Below are 14233 nucleotides of genomic sequence, written 5' to 3' on the forward strand. Positions count from 1 at the left end.
GGAAGTAGCGAGATTCTAGGATCACTAGATGGGAAGAAATGAATGGCAGATGGGGCCAGATAGCATAGCAGGTAGAGTGCTTGCCTTGTAGCCAACTGGGGTTCGATCCCTGGTCCCCCATAGAGTTCCCTAAGCCTCACCAGGAGTAATCCTGAATACAGGACCAGGAGTTAACTCCTGAGCACTGCCAGGTATGGCCGCAAAAATAAAAAACAATCGGGGGGGGGGAGGGGAAGGGCTGGAGCAATAGCACAGCGGGTAGGGCGTTTGCCTTGCACGAGGCCAACCTGGGTTCGATTGCCAGCATCCTATATGGTCCCCTGAGCACCGCCAGGGGTAATTCCTGAGTGCATCGCCAGAAGTAATTAACCCCAGTGCATCGCCAGGCGTAACACAAAAAGAAAAAAAAAAAAAAGATACAGATGGGAGAGAGGCAGAATGCTGAAGTAGTAGGAAGGCCATCAAAAGCAAAACATGGAGGGAGCCTGAGAGAGTACAGCAGATAGGGTGTCTGTGCCTTGCAAGCAGCTGACCTAGATTCAATCCTTGGCATCCCATACCCTGAGCACTGCCAGGAGTGCAGAGCCAAGAGGGACCTCCGAGCATCGCTGAGTGTCTTAAAAAGCCCCCCCAAAAAACCCCCAAAAACAAACCCCTCAAAAAGCAAAAAACGGGGTTGGAACAGTAGTACAATAGCTAGGGCTCTTGCCTCGCACACAGCTAACCCTGGTTTGATCTCCAGCATTCCATGTGGTCCCCCAAGCACCACAGGGTAATTCCTGAGTGCTGAGCCAGGAGCAAGCTCTGAGCATCGCTGGGTGTGCCCGTGCTGCCAAAAAAGCTAAACCTGGCAAAATACTTATAACAAAATGAGTATCAAATAGGGGCTGGAGTGATAGCACAGCGGGTAGGGCGTTTGCCTTGCATGCGGCCAACCGGGTTCAATTCCCAGAATCCCATATGGTCCCCTGAGCACTTCCAGGAGTGATTCCTGAGTGCAAAGTCAGGAGAAACTCCTGAGCATCGCCAGGTGTGACCCAAAAAGCAAAAAAAAAAAAGTGAGTACCAAATAAATACTCAACAGCACTGTCCTCCCACGAATACAAAGTGAGCTCCCGTGAATACAAAGTGAGTAAATGCACAAAATGCACCTGTCGGTGCCAAGAGTAAAAGGGTGACTCTATAACCAGGTAGGTAACTTAAGAGCTAGGAACTGGAGGCGTGGTGAGCTACACTGGGCTCTAAGCCAGTTAAATGTCGGCCCCACCCCACTGACGCCCAGTAGAAGTTGTAGCTCCTCCTCACTGTCACTAGATGGCAGCATCCACACAGCAAAGAGCCCTGAGGCTCTTTAAGCAATACCAATGGTCCCCCCCTTCCTGAGACCTCGCATTTACTATTGATCAGTTCTGGAGGTCTCTGAATCTTGGAGATGTCTGAACTCAAAGACAGCAGTCATGGTTGGCCATGACAACGAGAACGCAGGGGTCTTCTTCTGATCGGTCTGGAGCCAACCCCAGGTTCAGAGCGGCCATATACACACCTCCCTCTCTCCCTCCCGCCCGCTTCTCCACCCACTCACTGCCTGGTCTGCTCCCGGTTGGAATAGGTCACGTTCACCACTGCCGTCTCACTCTCCGTGTTCACTGGGGGAGAAAATAGAGGCCAGGGTGTTAGAGCAGAGATTCGGAGCTGACAGGACACAAAGCACACCCTTGTATGGGGATACTTTCAGGTCATTCTCTAATCAATATTTAGGATGAAATATTTGAATGATACAGCAAAACATTCCTCTCTAGGCCCCTTTCAGCAGGTTCCTAGAAGATTCTAATTAACCGTGCATTTTCCTCCCAAGGGTCTCTGTGTTGATTTCCTCATTACCCGGAGAGCACTCCATATACAATGGGCAAAGTCAGTACACCAGCATTTACACAGCAGGGCTCATGAATAAAAACACATCAAGTAAAGTCAAAACAGGTTAATAAAAAAAAAAAAAAAGAGCAAAGTACAATTAGCAATTTAAGGAAGAAAATGTCTCCAAAAATAGATATTCCGTATAACTGCGGGCCAGAGAGATAGTATAGGGGCAAAGGTGGCTGCCTTGCCAGGTGGCCAACCCCAGCTCAATCCCCGATGCTGTATGTCTGAGCACTGCCTGAGGTGGTGCACCCCCACTCCTCCCTCAAAATACCACTCAAGACTTGAGGAACACCCTTGTCCGAAGGGAGTATGCTCCAGGATGCACTAATCAACTATGAAATACTTTACGATCGTGCCAAAAAGGTGGGCAGGAATGGTTGCTATGAGGGGTGAGAGGGATATGCTGGCATCTTTGTGAAGGGAAGGACTGCCTGGCTAAAGTATTCCAAACATCTAGGAGAGGCCAGAGTGATGGTACCGCGGGTAGGGCATTTGCCGGCACCCCATACGGTACCCAGAAGTGATTCCTGAGTGCAGAGCCAGGAGCACCCCCTTAAAAAAAAAAGTGAACGCAGATATGCACGGAGGCAACTGACAGCTCGTGGGATCTTTCTCCTCCCTCTCTCTCCACCCCTCCTGATGATTACAACTGAAGACTTCACTACCCAACAGTCATTCTGTCCTTTCCAGCTAGCAGGTCGGGTGGGAGTCTGGCAAGTCTCAGATCTAAATTACACTGGCTCTTGTCCAGGAGTCCGTGCCATGTGTGAAAGCTGTGGGCTGCACCAGGCAGCAGCCACCACGTGTCCTGGCATTTACAGTGAGCCCAAGGATCAGAGAGGAGTGTCTTGATTGATTCAGCGCTTTCCCTTTGGGCAGGGAAGTTTTTAATCATTTATCATATTTATAGCTCACACTTTCCACAAAAACTTGAGTATGAATACTTCATCTTACTAGGTGATTATCTAGGAAGGTTTCCTAGAGGTCTACAAATGGGTATCATTTGTATTTAATGATCAACTCTACGTGTGTCCAATCAAAAGCACTTTATAATTCATTTCCTCCCCATCCCGCTGAAAAATGAAGTTTACTATTAAGCAATGAAGACTCATGTGACGCAGGGATATCGCTCAGTGAGTGGTATTATTTGAGTCGAGTGTGCTGAGGTCCTGGGTATGAGCTCCAGCGCATACACACACACACAATTAAAAATAATAAATAATAATTATGACTACGCCAGAAAAATAGCTCAGAGATTATAGTAAGTCTGACATGGGGAGCCCTTGGTTAAATTACTAGCACTGTGTGGTCCCTAAGCATCCCCCCAAACACTGAGAAGCCCCCAACATGACTAACTTTGCTATATGACATTCTTTTTTATATCTTTGTCATTCTATGGGTCACTCTTAAAAGACTTTGCTTGGAGGGGCTGGAGCAATAGCACAGCAGGTAGGGTGTTTGCCTTGCACGCAGCCAACCTGGGTTCAATCCCCGGCATCCCATATGGTCCCCTGAGCATTGCCAGGAGTAATTTCTGAGTGCAAAGCCAAGAGTAACCCCTGAGCAATGCTGGGTGTGACCCAAAAAGGGAAAAGAAAAGACTTTGCTTGGAGTTGGGAATATAGTACTCAAGTTATGACACTTGCCCTCCATGAATAGAACATATGGTCCCCCCACCTCAAGCGTCACTTGGCAGGGGGAAAGGGGTTTCAATCCTGAGTTCAGAAACAGAGGGGTAGCCTTTGAGCCCCAACTCCATCCTAAAAGACTGCCTTTCCAACCTGGAGAAACTGATACTTCTTTTTCAAAAACTTTAAAGAACAAAGACATCTAGCTTAGGGGGCCCTCTGGAGTAAGAGCACAGGGAGGGCACATGCCTTGCACGTGGCTGACCTAAGTTCAATCCTTAGCATCCCACAGAATCCCGCGAGCACTGAAACAGGTAACTCCTGAACGCAGAGCAAGGAGCAACCTTGGAGCATCACTCATGAGAGTGGCCCAAAAACAAAAAACTAAACAAGACACATAGCTTGGTCAGAGTTTGAAGTGTATTGATTATTACATCCCCAAAGAATAACTTTGGAACTTTTTTTGTTGTTTATTTGGGGGCCATAACCGGCAGTGCTCGGGGGTTACTCTCAGGTCTGAGCTCAGAAATTATTTCTGGCAGTTCTCGGGGGACCATATAGGAAGCTAGGGACTGATTCTGGCCTGGCCGCACGTAAGGTAAATACCCTACCTGCTGTACTGTCGCTCTGGTCCCAAATTTTGGAACTTTTAAAGGAAGAGAGATGCAGACTTCCTTAAAGTAAATGCAGAATGACCATTCTCAACAATTCCCTACACCTGAAATCTTTCTACTGTGGCCCATCGGTTACTGGGGGCCTGGCACCCCACCCAGGCCCAGGGAGACTAGAGGAGGCTCTCACTAGATAAAGCAGCATCCTGGCTCCTGGCAGCACTGTCAACAATGGGCCATGTCGTGCCTGTGTTCTCAGTCCGGGGTAGCTCTCTCTGAACAACTTTGAGTTTCCTTTAGGTAGGCCAGGCAGATGATGCCAGGGCGAAAAATCAGACCAGAGCAGATTCCCCAGTCTTCGTGCCCATCCCCCCACTGCCACCCCGACCATCCTTACCTTGCTCGCAGTTCTCCACTGTACCATACTGAGCCAACAAACTGTCCAGCACCTACAGAGGGGAAAGAAGGCGGGAAGGGGGGGTGTCCAGCATTCCAGGAGCCTCACAAGGCCTGTCTCTGGGTGCCTGGCCCTCCAGCACTGGCCACAGGCAGAGCCTTGCATGGGGACCAAGTGCTCCGTTTGCTTTTTCTGGGACACTATTCTAATGGTGGCTTCAAAGAACTTCGTTCAGCTCTGCACTGAAGCAGATCCAACCACCTGAATCCATAGGCCAACTTCTGGCAGCACGGTTTGGGACTCATCTCTCTCTAATGCCTCTTTGGCTAGGCGTGGCCTGAGGAGGTAGAGCAGAGTTCAAGTCAGCTAAGAACAAGTCCCAGGGCCTGGGGAGACTGTCCAACAGGTAAGGCACTTGCCTTCACGCAGCCCACCTGGGTTTGATTCCCTAGTACCCCACATGGTTCCCTGAGCCCCGCCAGAAGTGAACAGAGCGCAGAGCCATGAGTAACCCACGGGCACTGCTGGGTGTGCCCCCCTTACTGCAGAAGATGAGACCAGCCTACCCCCTTCTCAGCACTGGCCTAGCCCCACCACTAAAGGAACCCATGCAAAGGCTAGAGCAGCCCACCCAGACTCTCTGGCCTCCACCATCCCATACCACTTGCCCCCACTCACTTACTTCCCATCGAAGCTGAGGTGGAATGTTACGGATTTGGATTTTCCGACTCCTGAAATGATAAGAATAGGGTTAGTGGTGGTTCTGTGTGCTTACGGTGTGAGTTCCAGCATACACTGACCTACAGGCTCCAACCCCCATGTCCCAGTGTTCTCTCTTTACCTTCTGCTCAACAGTCTTCAGAGTCTATGAATGAGAAGCCTTGCGAACGGTTTGGCGTTGAGGGCCTCTCTTTAGAGAGCAAAAATTATCATGGGGGAGGCTGGAGCGATAGCACAACGGGTAGGGCGTTTGCCTTGCACGCAGCCGACCCGGGGTCGATTCCCAGCATCCCATATGGTCCCCTGAGCACCGCCAGGAGTAATTCCTGAGTGCATGAGCCAGGAGTAAGCCCTGTGCATTGCTGGGTGTGACCCAAAAAGAAAAAAAAAAATTATCATCGGTGCTCACAGACAGAACCAAATGCCCTAACCAGAGTTACTCAACTCCATAAAATAACTTGTTTAGAGCACATTACCAGCAGTGCTGCAATTCATGTTAATTAACCCACATCAAATGTCACTCACCAATAGTGTGCAGTGGCACCTATGTGTTAAAAAGGCTAGATAGAGATAGCATGGGAGGCTAAAGTGCTTATCTTACATGTGACTGACCCCAGCTCAATCCACAGCATCACATATAGTCCGCTGAGCAGGACCAGAAGTGACCCAAAATCATTAGGTCCCAAACTACTTCCTCCCCAAAAAATCTTCCATAACTTCTTTGAAGCTCAGTTTCCTCTTATCTAACAGGAAGAAAATCCATTGGGGCGGAAGACGGGGTGGTATTAGTGAATGCTAAACTGGAGGTGATTAATATTTAACAACCCAGGATTATTGATATCAGCTTCACTGCCTTCTCCCAGCACCTCAACTCTCCTTCCTTACTGTTCAAATGCTTCTTCAGGGCCAGAGAGTAGAGCAGGTAAGGGACTTGAGAGAGTAAAGCAGGTATGGGGCTTGCCTTGCATTCAGCCAAACCTGGTTCAATCTCCAACACCTACATATGGTAACCCAAGCACTGCCAGGAGTGAGCCTTGAGCGCCATTGGGTATGATCCCTAAATTAACAAAACAAAACCCCCAAAATAACTGCCTCTTTAGAATTCCATCTTCGGTGGGGATAGCTTCCAACTGCAAGGCTGCCTCTGAGCTCACCTACTGGTCAACAAACCTGATCCCTGAGTCTTTCTAGTTGATTTGAACTGTGTTGGTAAATTTCAAACTTAATTTAGGGAGGGTCATGGCCCAATAAATTTCTAGTGGGAAAAAGGGAAAAGGGAAAAAAGAAGCAAGAAAACTTATTTCTAGTCCTTAAAACTGGGTTTCTGAGTAACAACAGAAACGCTCTGAGGCTTCATTGAAACTAAATGATGGAGCCCCCAAGTGAGCTCTTGCCAAGTTCTTAACTCCAAAGGTCCCAAAATTTATTTAGCCTACCACTCCCACCCCCTTTCAAAACAAAAAAAAATCCCCCAGCACCCCTATGGAAATCAAGCTTCTTAAAGTGAACAGACAAAAAAGTATCCCACATTGTTCCAGCACATGTACACACGAACACACACGAACACACACACACACATGAACACACACATACACACCAGTACCCCCCACTTTGGGAAAAGCTGCTCTGATTCACTGTAAAATGTTTCTTGCCTCCACCTTCACTTAGCTCTCCCCATTTCAACCCTGTCATCTCAAGCTACAAAACAGGAAAGCAGGGGCCTCTTAAGATGCCGTCTAGCTGACTGGAAAGTAGCGATGAAGAAAATCTCTTGCGAGATAAAGATCTCTCTGTTAGGGAACCTCTTCAGTAAATTTAGAGGAAAGAAGAGGCCAAGCATCCATCTCCAGTTCTCCATTTGGGCTGCTCAGCAAAAATTGAGGATTCAACAAACAGCAGGGATCGGAAACAAGCCCAGTTCTAGGTAGGTATTTGGATCACCACCCACCACGCTCAATTCAGGGTCATGTGGGAGACCCTCAGCACCAGGCACTTTCCCTACAACTCACTCGTGACCAAATGGACGCAAGTGCAGGAGTGAAAATGTTCCACTAAAGAGCGGAAGCTGATGACCCCACTGGATGACAGAGGGAGGAGGACACAGCAAGCTGGGGCTGTCTCAAGCAACTCTTCTGAAGGGCAAGGAGGTAGAAGCTGCCTGCCTGAGAGTTCAAACCAGTCAGCAGAGTCTAAAGCAACACCACTGTGGAAGGCAATTTGAAGGGCGTTCAAGGCGGTCTCTCAGCATGATGTCAGGTGAAAAGTGCCCCCCCCCTTCAAACTACTTTTAGGGGCCTTCTTTTCAGTTAGGAAGGGTCAGGAAGGGTATGGCAGTGGTGAAATCAAATCTCTGCTTGGGATGTTAATCCATATCCTGAAAGCAATGGCAGTCTGGAATGTCTGGAATGTTCCAGGAGAGGGAGGGGGAGGAGGGCAGGGCCACCCAACCAATGAAAGGAAAGGCATCCTGGCGGCCCACTCCCACCCCCAATGGCAGAGACTCACCCACCCCTCTAGGGTGAGCACTAGAATGAGCGCGCACGCGCACACAGGCACGCACACACACACACACACACACACAGGCGCGCACACACACTCATTCACTCTCTCACACTCTCTGTCCCTGGAACCCTCTCTAGGTTCCTTCAGGCCTCCGAACTTTCCAACAAAGGCCCCAACCCTGACAAAAAACAGAATCCAGGAGGAGCCTTTGTCTTGTCAGCCTTTGGTCTGGTTCCTATTACAGATGGTGCTACCTAATTTCTTTCAGGCCCCAAGCACATGGAGAAATGTTGGGAACTACCCAGTGTTCCCTCACCCGACCTTGCTCGAGGGAGCTCATTCACCCCCACAGGCATGTCCAGCAGAGGGCCCAAAGGGGATGCGCAGGGGCCATCCCGAGGAAGCTCCAGGCAAGCTGGTTTCTTCTTAGCTCCATACTTGAGATTCCTCCCCTGGGAAACTGTGATGAGCGAGTGTGTGGTCTTCAAGGGGTAGGTGTAAAGCAGTAGGGCGCCTGCTGCGGCACGAGTGCCCACCTCTACCGCAGGACCCAGGATCCTACAGGTGCCTTGACAGGCCTGGGAAGCAACAGGCAAGCAAGACCCACAACGAGCTGATGGTAACAGCTGCTAAAATATTTAGGCTTCTGCACAACTGGGGAAGAAAGAAGTCATGGGACACACCACCGCCTGAAGGCCTGGAGGAGTCCTTGCCACTGCCACTCCCACTTCCCCAACACACAGGGGGTCTGGTCTGCCCCATTCCAGTAAGCACTCCAGTGGCTGTTTCTACCAGACAGTGCCTTTGCTCTTTGGGGAACAGGCCCCAAAACTTCTAACTCCTGGCACCCACTGTTCAGAAAGGGCAAGAGAACTCCTAAAATTTTGAGAACACACCCACCCTGAAGCTAGCAGAGAGGGAGGGCAAGAGGCAGAAAGGGCCCAGGAGTGGCACCTGGAGGGGCTTCATTCCTTCCCTGCAGCTCTGCCCTAACCCCCGGTATACTGGATCTGGAGCAGAAGCCCGGAAGTAGTGTCTCTAAAGCTGCAGAGGACAAGGGGACATGAGGGCCAGGGGAAACAAGGGGCTGTCCCTCCCAACCTCAGAGTCCTGTCCAGGAGAGAGCAGAGGGGTGGTCCTGTATGCAACAGTGCAGGGAGTGTGGCAGGGAGACAGGGACCCTTGAGAGCTGGCGTCAGAGGGCCCAGGGCTCTCCCTGGCAGAGCAGGTCAGTCTGGAAGCAGCGTAATGCTGGAGGAACAGCCCAGCTCTTCAGGCTCTGAGATTCAGCACCTCCCCGAAGCCTCCCGTTCCGCAGGAGGGTGGCATTTCCTGCTGCTGTTCAGACCAAGGTTGGGGGCTTGAGTGCCTTCCCCAAGTTACACAGGGACTGGAAGCCAGAGCCAAGATTTGAACCCACAGGTTGACCCGATACAGAGATTTGTTTTTCTTGTTGGTAGTGGCAGGGAGAGAACCCAGCGCTTCACACACACAAGCCTCTACCTCAGCGACCCAGCTCCTGAGACAAACTTTGCACTGTCCCCTGGGCTGCCTCTTTGATGGCAGAAAAGGAATAAAGCCTTTACCGAAATAGAGCCAAGACAGACTGAAAATATTTGGGGTTCACACAGCACAGTGAGCCTGAATAGGTGCCCCTCTCCAGTAAGTCACACGGCCCATATTCCACCTTGGTTGGAGACAACCTATGGCATGCTGAAGACTGAGGAATTTTTGGATACCAATTACTGTTCGAGTTTTTCTTATTTCTTGGGTGTTTTATTTGGGCGACACGCCCAATGGTACTCAGGAATTACCCTTGGCTCTGTGCTCAGAGACTGAACCCAGGTCAGCCACATGTAGGGCAAGGGTTTTACCCACTGTGCACTGTTTCTGACCTTGTTATTACGGTTTTTAAGTACATAGCAATTTTAAATTCTTGTCTTTGAAAAACTACAAAAACTAAAACAGACCATATTCCACATCTATGACTTGCTTCAAAACAAGAATGGAGGGTCTAGGTACTTAAGGGACTTGCTTACATGTTACTGACCCAATTTGATCCCCTGCCCCCGATGACCAATCTCTGAGCAGAGCCAGGCGTCGTCTCTGGGCATTTCAGGTCTGTCCCAAAAACCATATATAAAGCAATTTTAGAGGGCAGAGAGAGAGCACAGGGCAAAGGGACTGCCTTGCATGTGGCCAACAGCACGGCGCAGGAGACGGATCAATCTCCACACCTGCACACAGGCTATTTCAGTACGCTTCTTCATACCCTTGCGCTGAACAGCTGCTGACTGGTTGGCTCAGATCTCCAGGAAGGGTTAGGGGGCCAAGAAGATGGTTCAAATAGCTCAAGCTCAGGCTCTACATGCAGAAGCCCCGCTTTGATCCCCATTCCATGGTCCCCAAAACACCACAAAGAACGGCTCCTCCCATGAGATAAAAGAACTAAGTGAAATGGAAAAAAAAATGCCCAGGCCACCGGATACAGCTCCACGGCAGAATGCCTTCTCTGAAGGTATGAGTAGTAATCTCTGCTGCACCACCATTTGTCATCCCAAAGTCACAACCCAGCAGCAGAGTGCTGGCAAGCCCCTGCACCGGAGGCAAGTGCCACATGCGCGTGTGCGACCCTGGTCATCAGGCAGTGTCAAAGGGAAGGGGAGAGGAAGGGAAGGGGAAAGTGGGAAACCATAACAATTCTAGTGCACTCATGACAGGTTCGGAATGGCTCTGAGTGAATGGGGCTGTCCGGTGGTTGTCCTCGGCATAAGAACCCATCCATGAGGAGTCCATGGGACAGGCAGAGGGAGGGACACTGCAATAAGACCCCTAGAAATAGAATGCACCCTGGAACAGAGACTGAGTGCTCTGGAAGAAGAGACCAAACTGCGCCAGGGAACCCAAGAGATTGTTCTATTCTTGTTCTAATCCTCTACAAACCTGTTTCTCTTTCTTCCTACCCAAAGCTGAGGAAAGGTGCCATGCGGTTCGGGCAGATGGCCTCATCTTTCCCCAAAAAAGGTTCCTTCAAACCAGGGTGGGGGCAAGGTACAGAGGCGGCGGCAGGTTTTGGAAACCTTGTCAAGCTTGGGCCCCAACTCCCAGAGGCCCCGAGCAGAGTCAAAGCTGGACTTTCATCTCCGGCAGAGATCTGGGATTAAACAGGATCACTCCAGATTAGAGACATTACCTGGCCTTGCCCCAGCTGCAGTTTCTCAGAGACCTGCAGGGCCAGTGGGGGCCGTGCAAGTGCTTTCAACCTCAGTTCCTCTTATCTGGGAAAGGGGAACCTGGATGAATCCATGTTTGGGCCACACCCGGCGCAGCTCAGAGCTTACTCCTAGCTCCTCACTTGGGGATCATACCTTGCTGGGGGGAGGGTGACCATATGGGGTGCCAAGGATCCAACCCAGGTTGGCCACACGCAAAGCAAACACCTAACCCGCTGTACTATTGAATTAATCCATGTTTATAGGGCCTCTGTCCCCACACAGATCAAACTTATTTACCTGAAGGAAAAAAAAAAATTTTTTTTTCGTGAAGACAAGACAAAAAGAAGGGTTGTGGGGCCAGAGCCTAAAGGAATGATACATGCATTCTACCTCTGCTTTCTGTCTATACAGGAATATAAGCTCTGAACCCAGGACTAGACAGAGAAAATGCTCCCTGAGGCGGTCAGCCTGGAGCCCACCCAAGCAGAGCCCCCAGCAGCCGCCTACCCACAATCCAAAATTGTTGCCACACCCTCAGCCTGACTACACCGTCTCAAGACATAATCTGCTGAAAATTCTGATATGCAGGTTTTGTGACTAAAATCTCCAGACTTTCCTGGGGTCAGGATGGGCTATCTCCCCCCCACCTCTCTGTACTTCCTGAAGCTTTGGCAGTCACATCCACACCCCAAAGTTGTCACCCAGTTAAAAAGCTACTCCAGCCTTTCCGTCCCAATAAAAATACTGAATGCCCCGAACAAACACCATAACCTCTTAGTAAACTGTATTGCAAACCATAAGGGAAAGGAGAGCACAAGAAGGAAGTTCCTCCCATTGAGGGAGGCTGGGGGTGGGGAACGGGGGGGGGGGGGGTTGGGGGATGGCAGGAAGGCAACAGGGGACATTGGTGATGAAAAATGTACACTGGTGGAGGGATGGGTGCTGGATCATTACATGAATGAAGCGCAATTATGAACAGCTTTGTAATGGTCTCTCTCGTGGATATTCAATAAAAAACTTTTAAAAAAAAGTAATATGGAGTTCATGCCCACTTCAATCAGCTTAATCAATGCTGAATAAATAACAATACTCCTACATTTAAAAAAAAAAGAAAGGAAGGAAGGAAGGAAGGAAGGAAGGAAGGAAGGAAATGCTCCTTGACCTGGGATAAGGTTTTTTAATAAGAATGTTCCTTTCGGGACCCAGAGCACCGGTCCAGTGGGAAAGGCATTTGCCTGGCACACAACTGACCCAGGTTCAATTCCAGGCACTCTGTATGGTCCCTCCGCCTGCCAGAGTGATCCCTGAGCACAGAATCAGAAGTAAGCTTTGAGCAAGCTGGGTGTGCTCCCCACCCCCATACACACAACCAAAATAAAGAATATTCAGAAAAATATAATCACTCTGTATACAATTTCCAGATTTCAGGAATTAATTTAGACCGGGAATCTATCCATAAACCCAAAGTCAAAAAAGTCACCCCTCTTCCCAATTCACTTATATTTTTTAAAATTCAAGTTGGATTTTTTTTGGGGGGGAAAAGGGGTGCTGGGATTTATTGGGCTACACCCAGCAATGCTCAGGGATTACTCCTGGCTCTGTACTCAGGAATCACTCCTAGCAATGCTTGGAGGACCACATCAGATGCCAGGGATGTGGTCTCCATACCGTGCCCCCACCCTGGTGTATGCAAGGCAACCCCCCCCCCCCCACTGTATTATCACTTCGGGCCTCTTCACTTACAGTTTTAACTTTAGGAAAGCTGAAAGATGTCTACTAATAAATAATGAGCCCCAGGCAGTTAGAAAACAAGCTTCCCTGGACTGGGGCTAGAGGTTCTTACCGCTTGGTCCTTGAAAAGAGTGAGCAAAGCATTCTTAGACCCTAAGGCTCACTGAACCAGTCAGCACCCAGTGACTTTTCAGGCTCTTCCTCAATGCCACAAGGCTCCTGTGGTGGCCATCAGCACCCTATAGACTTCCTTGGCCCTTACATGAGCTGAGCCAGTGTTGTCCACACCGTGGTGGCCACGAAGCTCAGGTGTCTAGGAAGCATCGGGAAGGTGGCAGCTACGGCCAAGGAACTCAACTGCTCACTGCATTTAACTACTGTTTGTATAACTTAACCTTTCTAAGTTTTAAGAAATCTACAGAGAGGGTCTTAGAGATGGCATGCTCTGTACAGGAAAGGCCAGGGCTCAATGTAAGGGACCACATGGACTCCCAAGCACCTCCAGAAGCAAACCCAGAACCGGGAACAGCACAGGGCCCCAAACAACAACCACAACCAAAATACAGAGCAAATACTTCCAATTAAAAACTTACCACCGCAATGGACGAGGCTGTCTAGAATCTAAATATAAAACCATAGAGCCCTAAAACTAAGTAAACTCTTTAAAGTAAAACCTCACTGCTTATGTTGGTTGCACACCGACTGGGTTATGTTCTGAATGTTCACTATCGCTCTTAGCTTCACTCATTTCATTTTTAATGGGACAATAAGGAACCAACGTTTACAGACCGTGCACACTGTGCACACACTTCTTATAAAAGAAGGTACGAGGCGTGGGGCTGTGGCAGAGCACGGGGCTATGAAGCCGCTGCCACGTACCTGGCTCTCGGGAAGCCCAAAACTAGCCAGGGCTGGAGAAGGAACCGGAGAGTAGGTTCTAGAGCGAAGGAAGGCTGCTCACGGACACCCTTCAGAAGCAGGTGACCCTGCAGACCCCTTACAAAGTTCAGACACTCACCTCCCCCCCAGCCCCCAGGGCGGGCTCCCTTTTGGCCGCTTCTCTCAGCACAAGTCACCCTCCAGAGGACAGCTTCTGCTGTTTCCATGAGATCACTACCCACCCGGTCCTTTTTGCCCCGGCCTGCCTCCCCAGCCCTATAGGATAAAGAGGTAGGAGAGAAAAATAATTGTCCAGGAAAGCCTCTGAAGGGGGCGGGCCTGGCACGCTCCAGGCATAGCAGTAGCTGAGAAAGGGGGTGGGACAGAGGAGGGGAGGAGGAGCTGGCGCGATGCCCTGGGCTCTGTGCCAGGCTGATCCAGAGGCAGGGCAGCCAGACAGGCGGGCTGTCGGGTGGGCTATGGACAGGAGTAGCAGCCGGAAAAGAAAACACTGACCTCTGGAAGGTGCAAGCCCAGGAAGAGGTGTCATCCCAAGGTAGAAATGCAAGTGGAGAGGGGACTGCAAGGCAAGGATCCCACTGACACGCACGTGGGGGCCCACAAAACATG

The 14233-nt window shown here is 50.0% G+C and overlaps 1 protein-coding gene across 2 annotated transcripts in view; it reads right to left on the reverse strand.

Moving 5' to 3' along the window:
* IGF2BP1 (insulin like growth factor 2 mRNA binding protein 1) overlaps positions 1-14233 on the reverse strand; it is a 40126-nt gene that overhangs the window by 8665 nt on the left and 17228 nt on the right. For both annotated transcript variants that reach the window (XM_056127710.1, XM_056127709.1), the window contains exons 3-5: positions 5239-5287; positions 4557-4608; positions 1583-1646 (exon numbers count right to left, since the gene is read on the reverse strand). In XM_056127710.1, coding sequence (XP_055983685.1) covers positions 1583-1646; positions 4557-4608; positions 5239-5287 — 165 coding nt within the window. The remainder of the gene's footprint in view (positions 1-1582; positions 1647-4556; positions 4609-5238; positions 5288-14233) is intronic.

The sequence above is a fragment of the Sorex fumeus genome, unplaced genomic scaffold, assembly GCF_029834395.1.
Source record: "Sorex fumeus unplaced genomic scaffold, SorFum_2.1 ptg000063l, whole genome shotgun sequence".
Lineage (NCBI taxonomy): Eukaryota > Metazoa > Chordata > Mammalia > Eulipotyphla > Soricidae > Sorex > Sorex fumeus.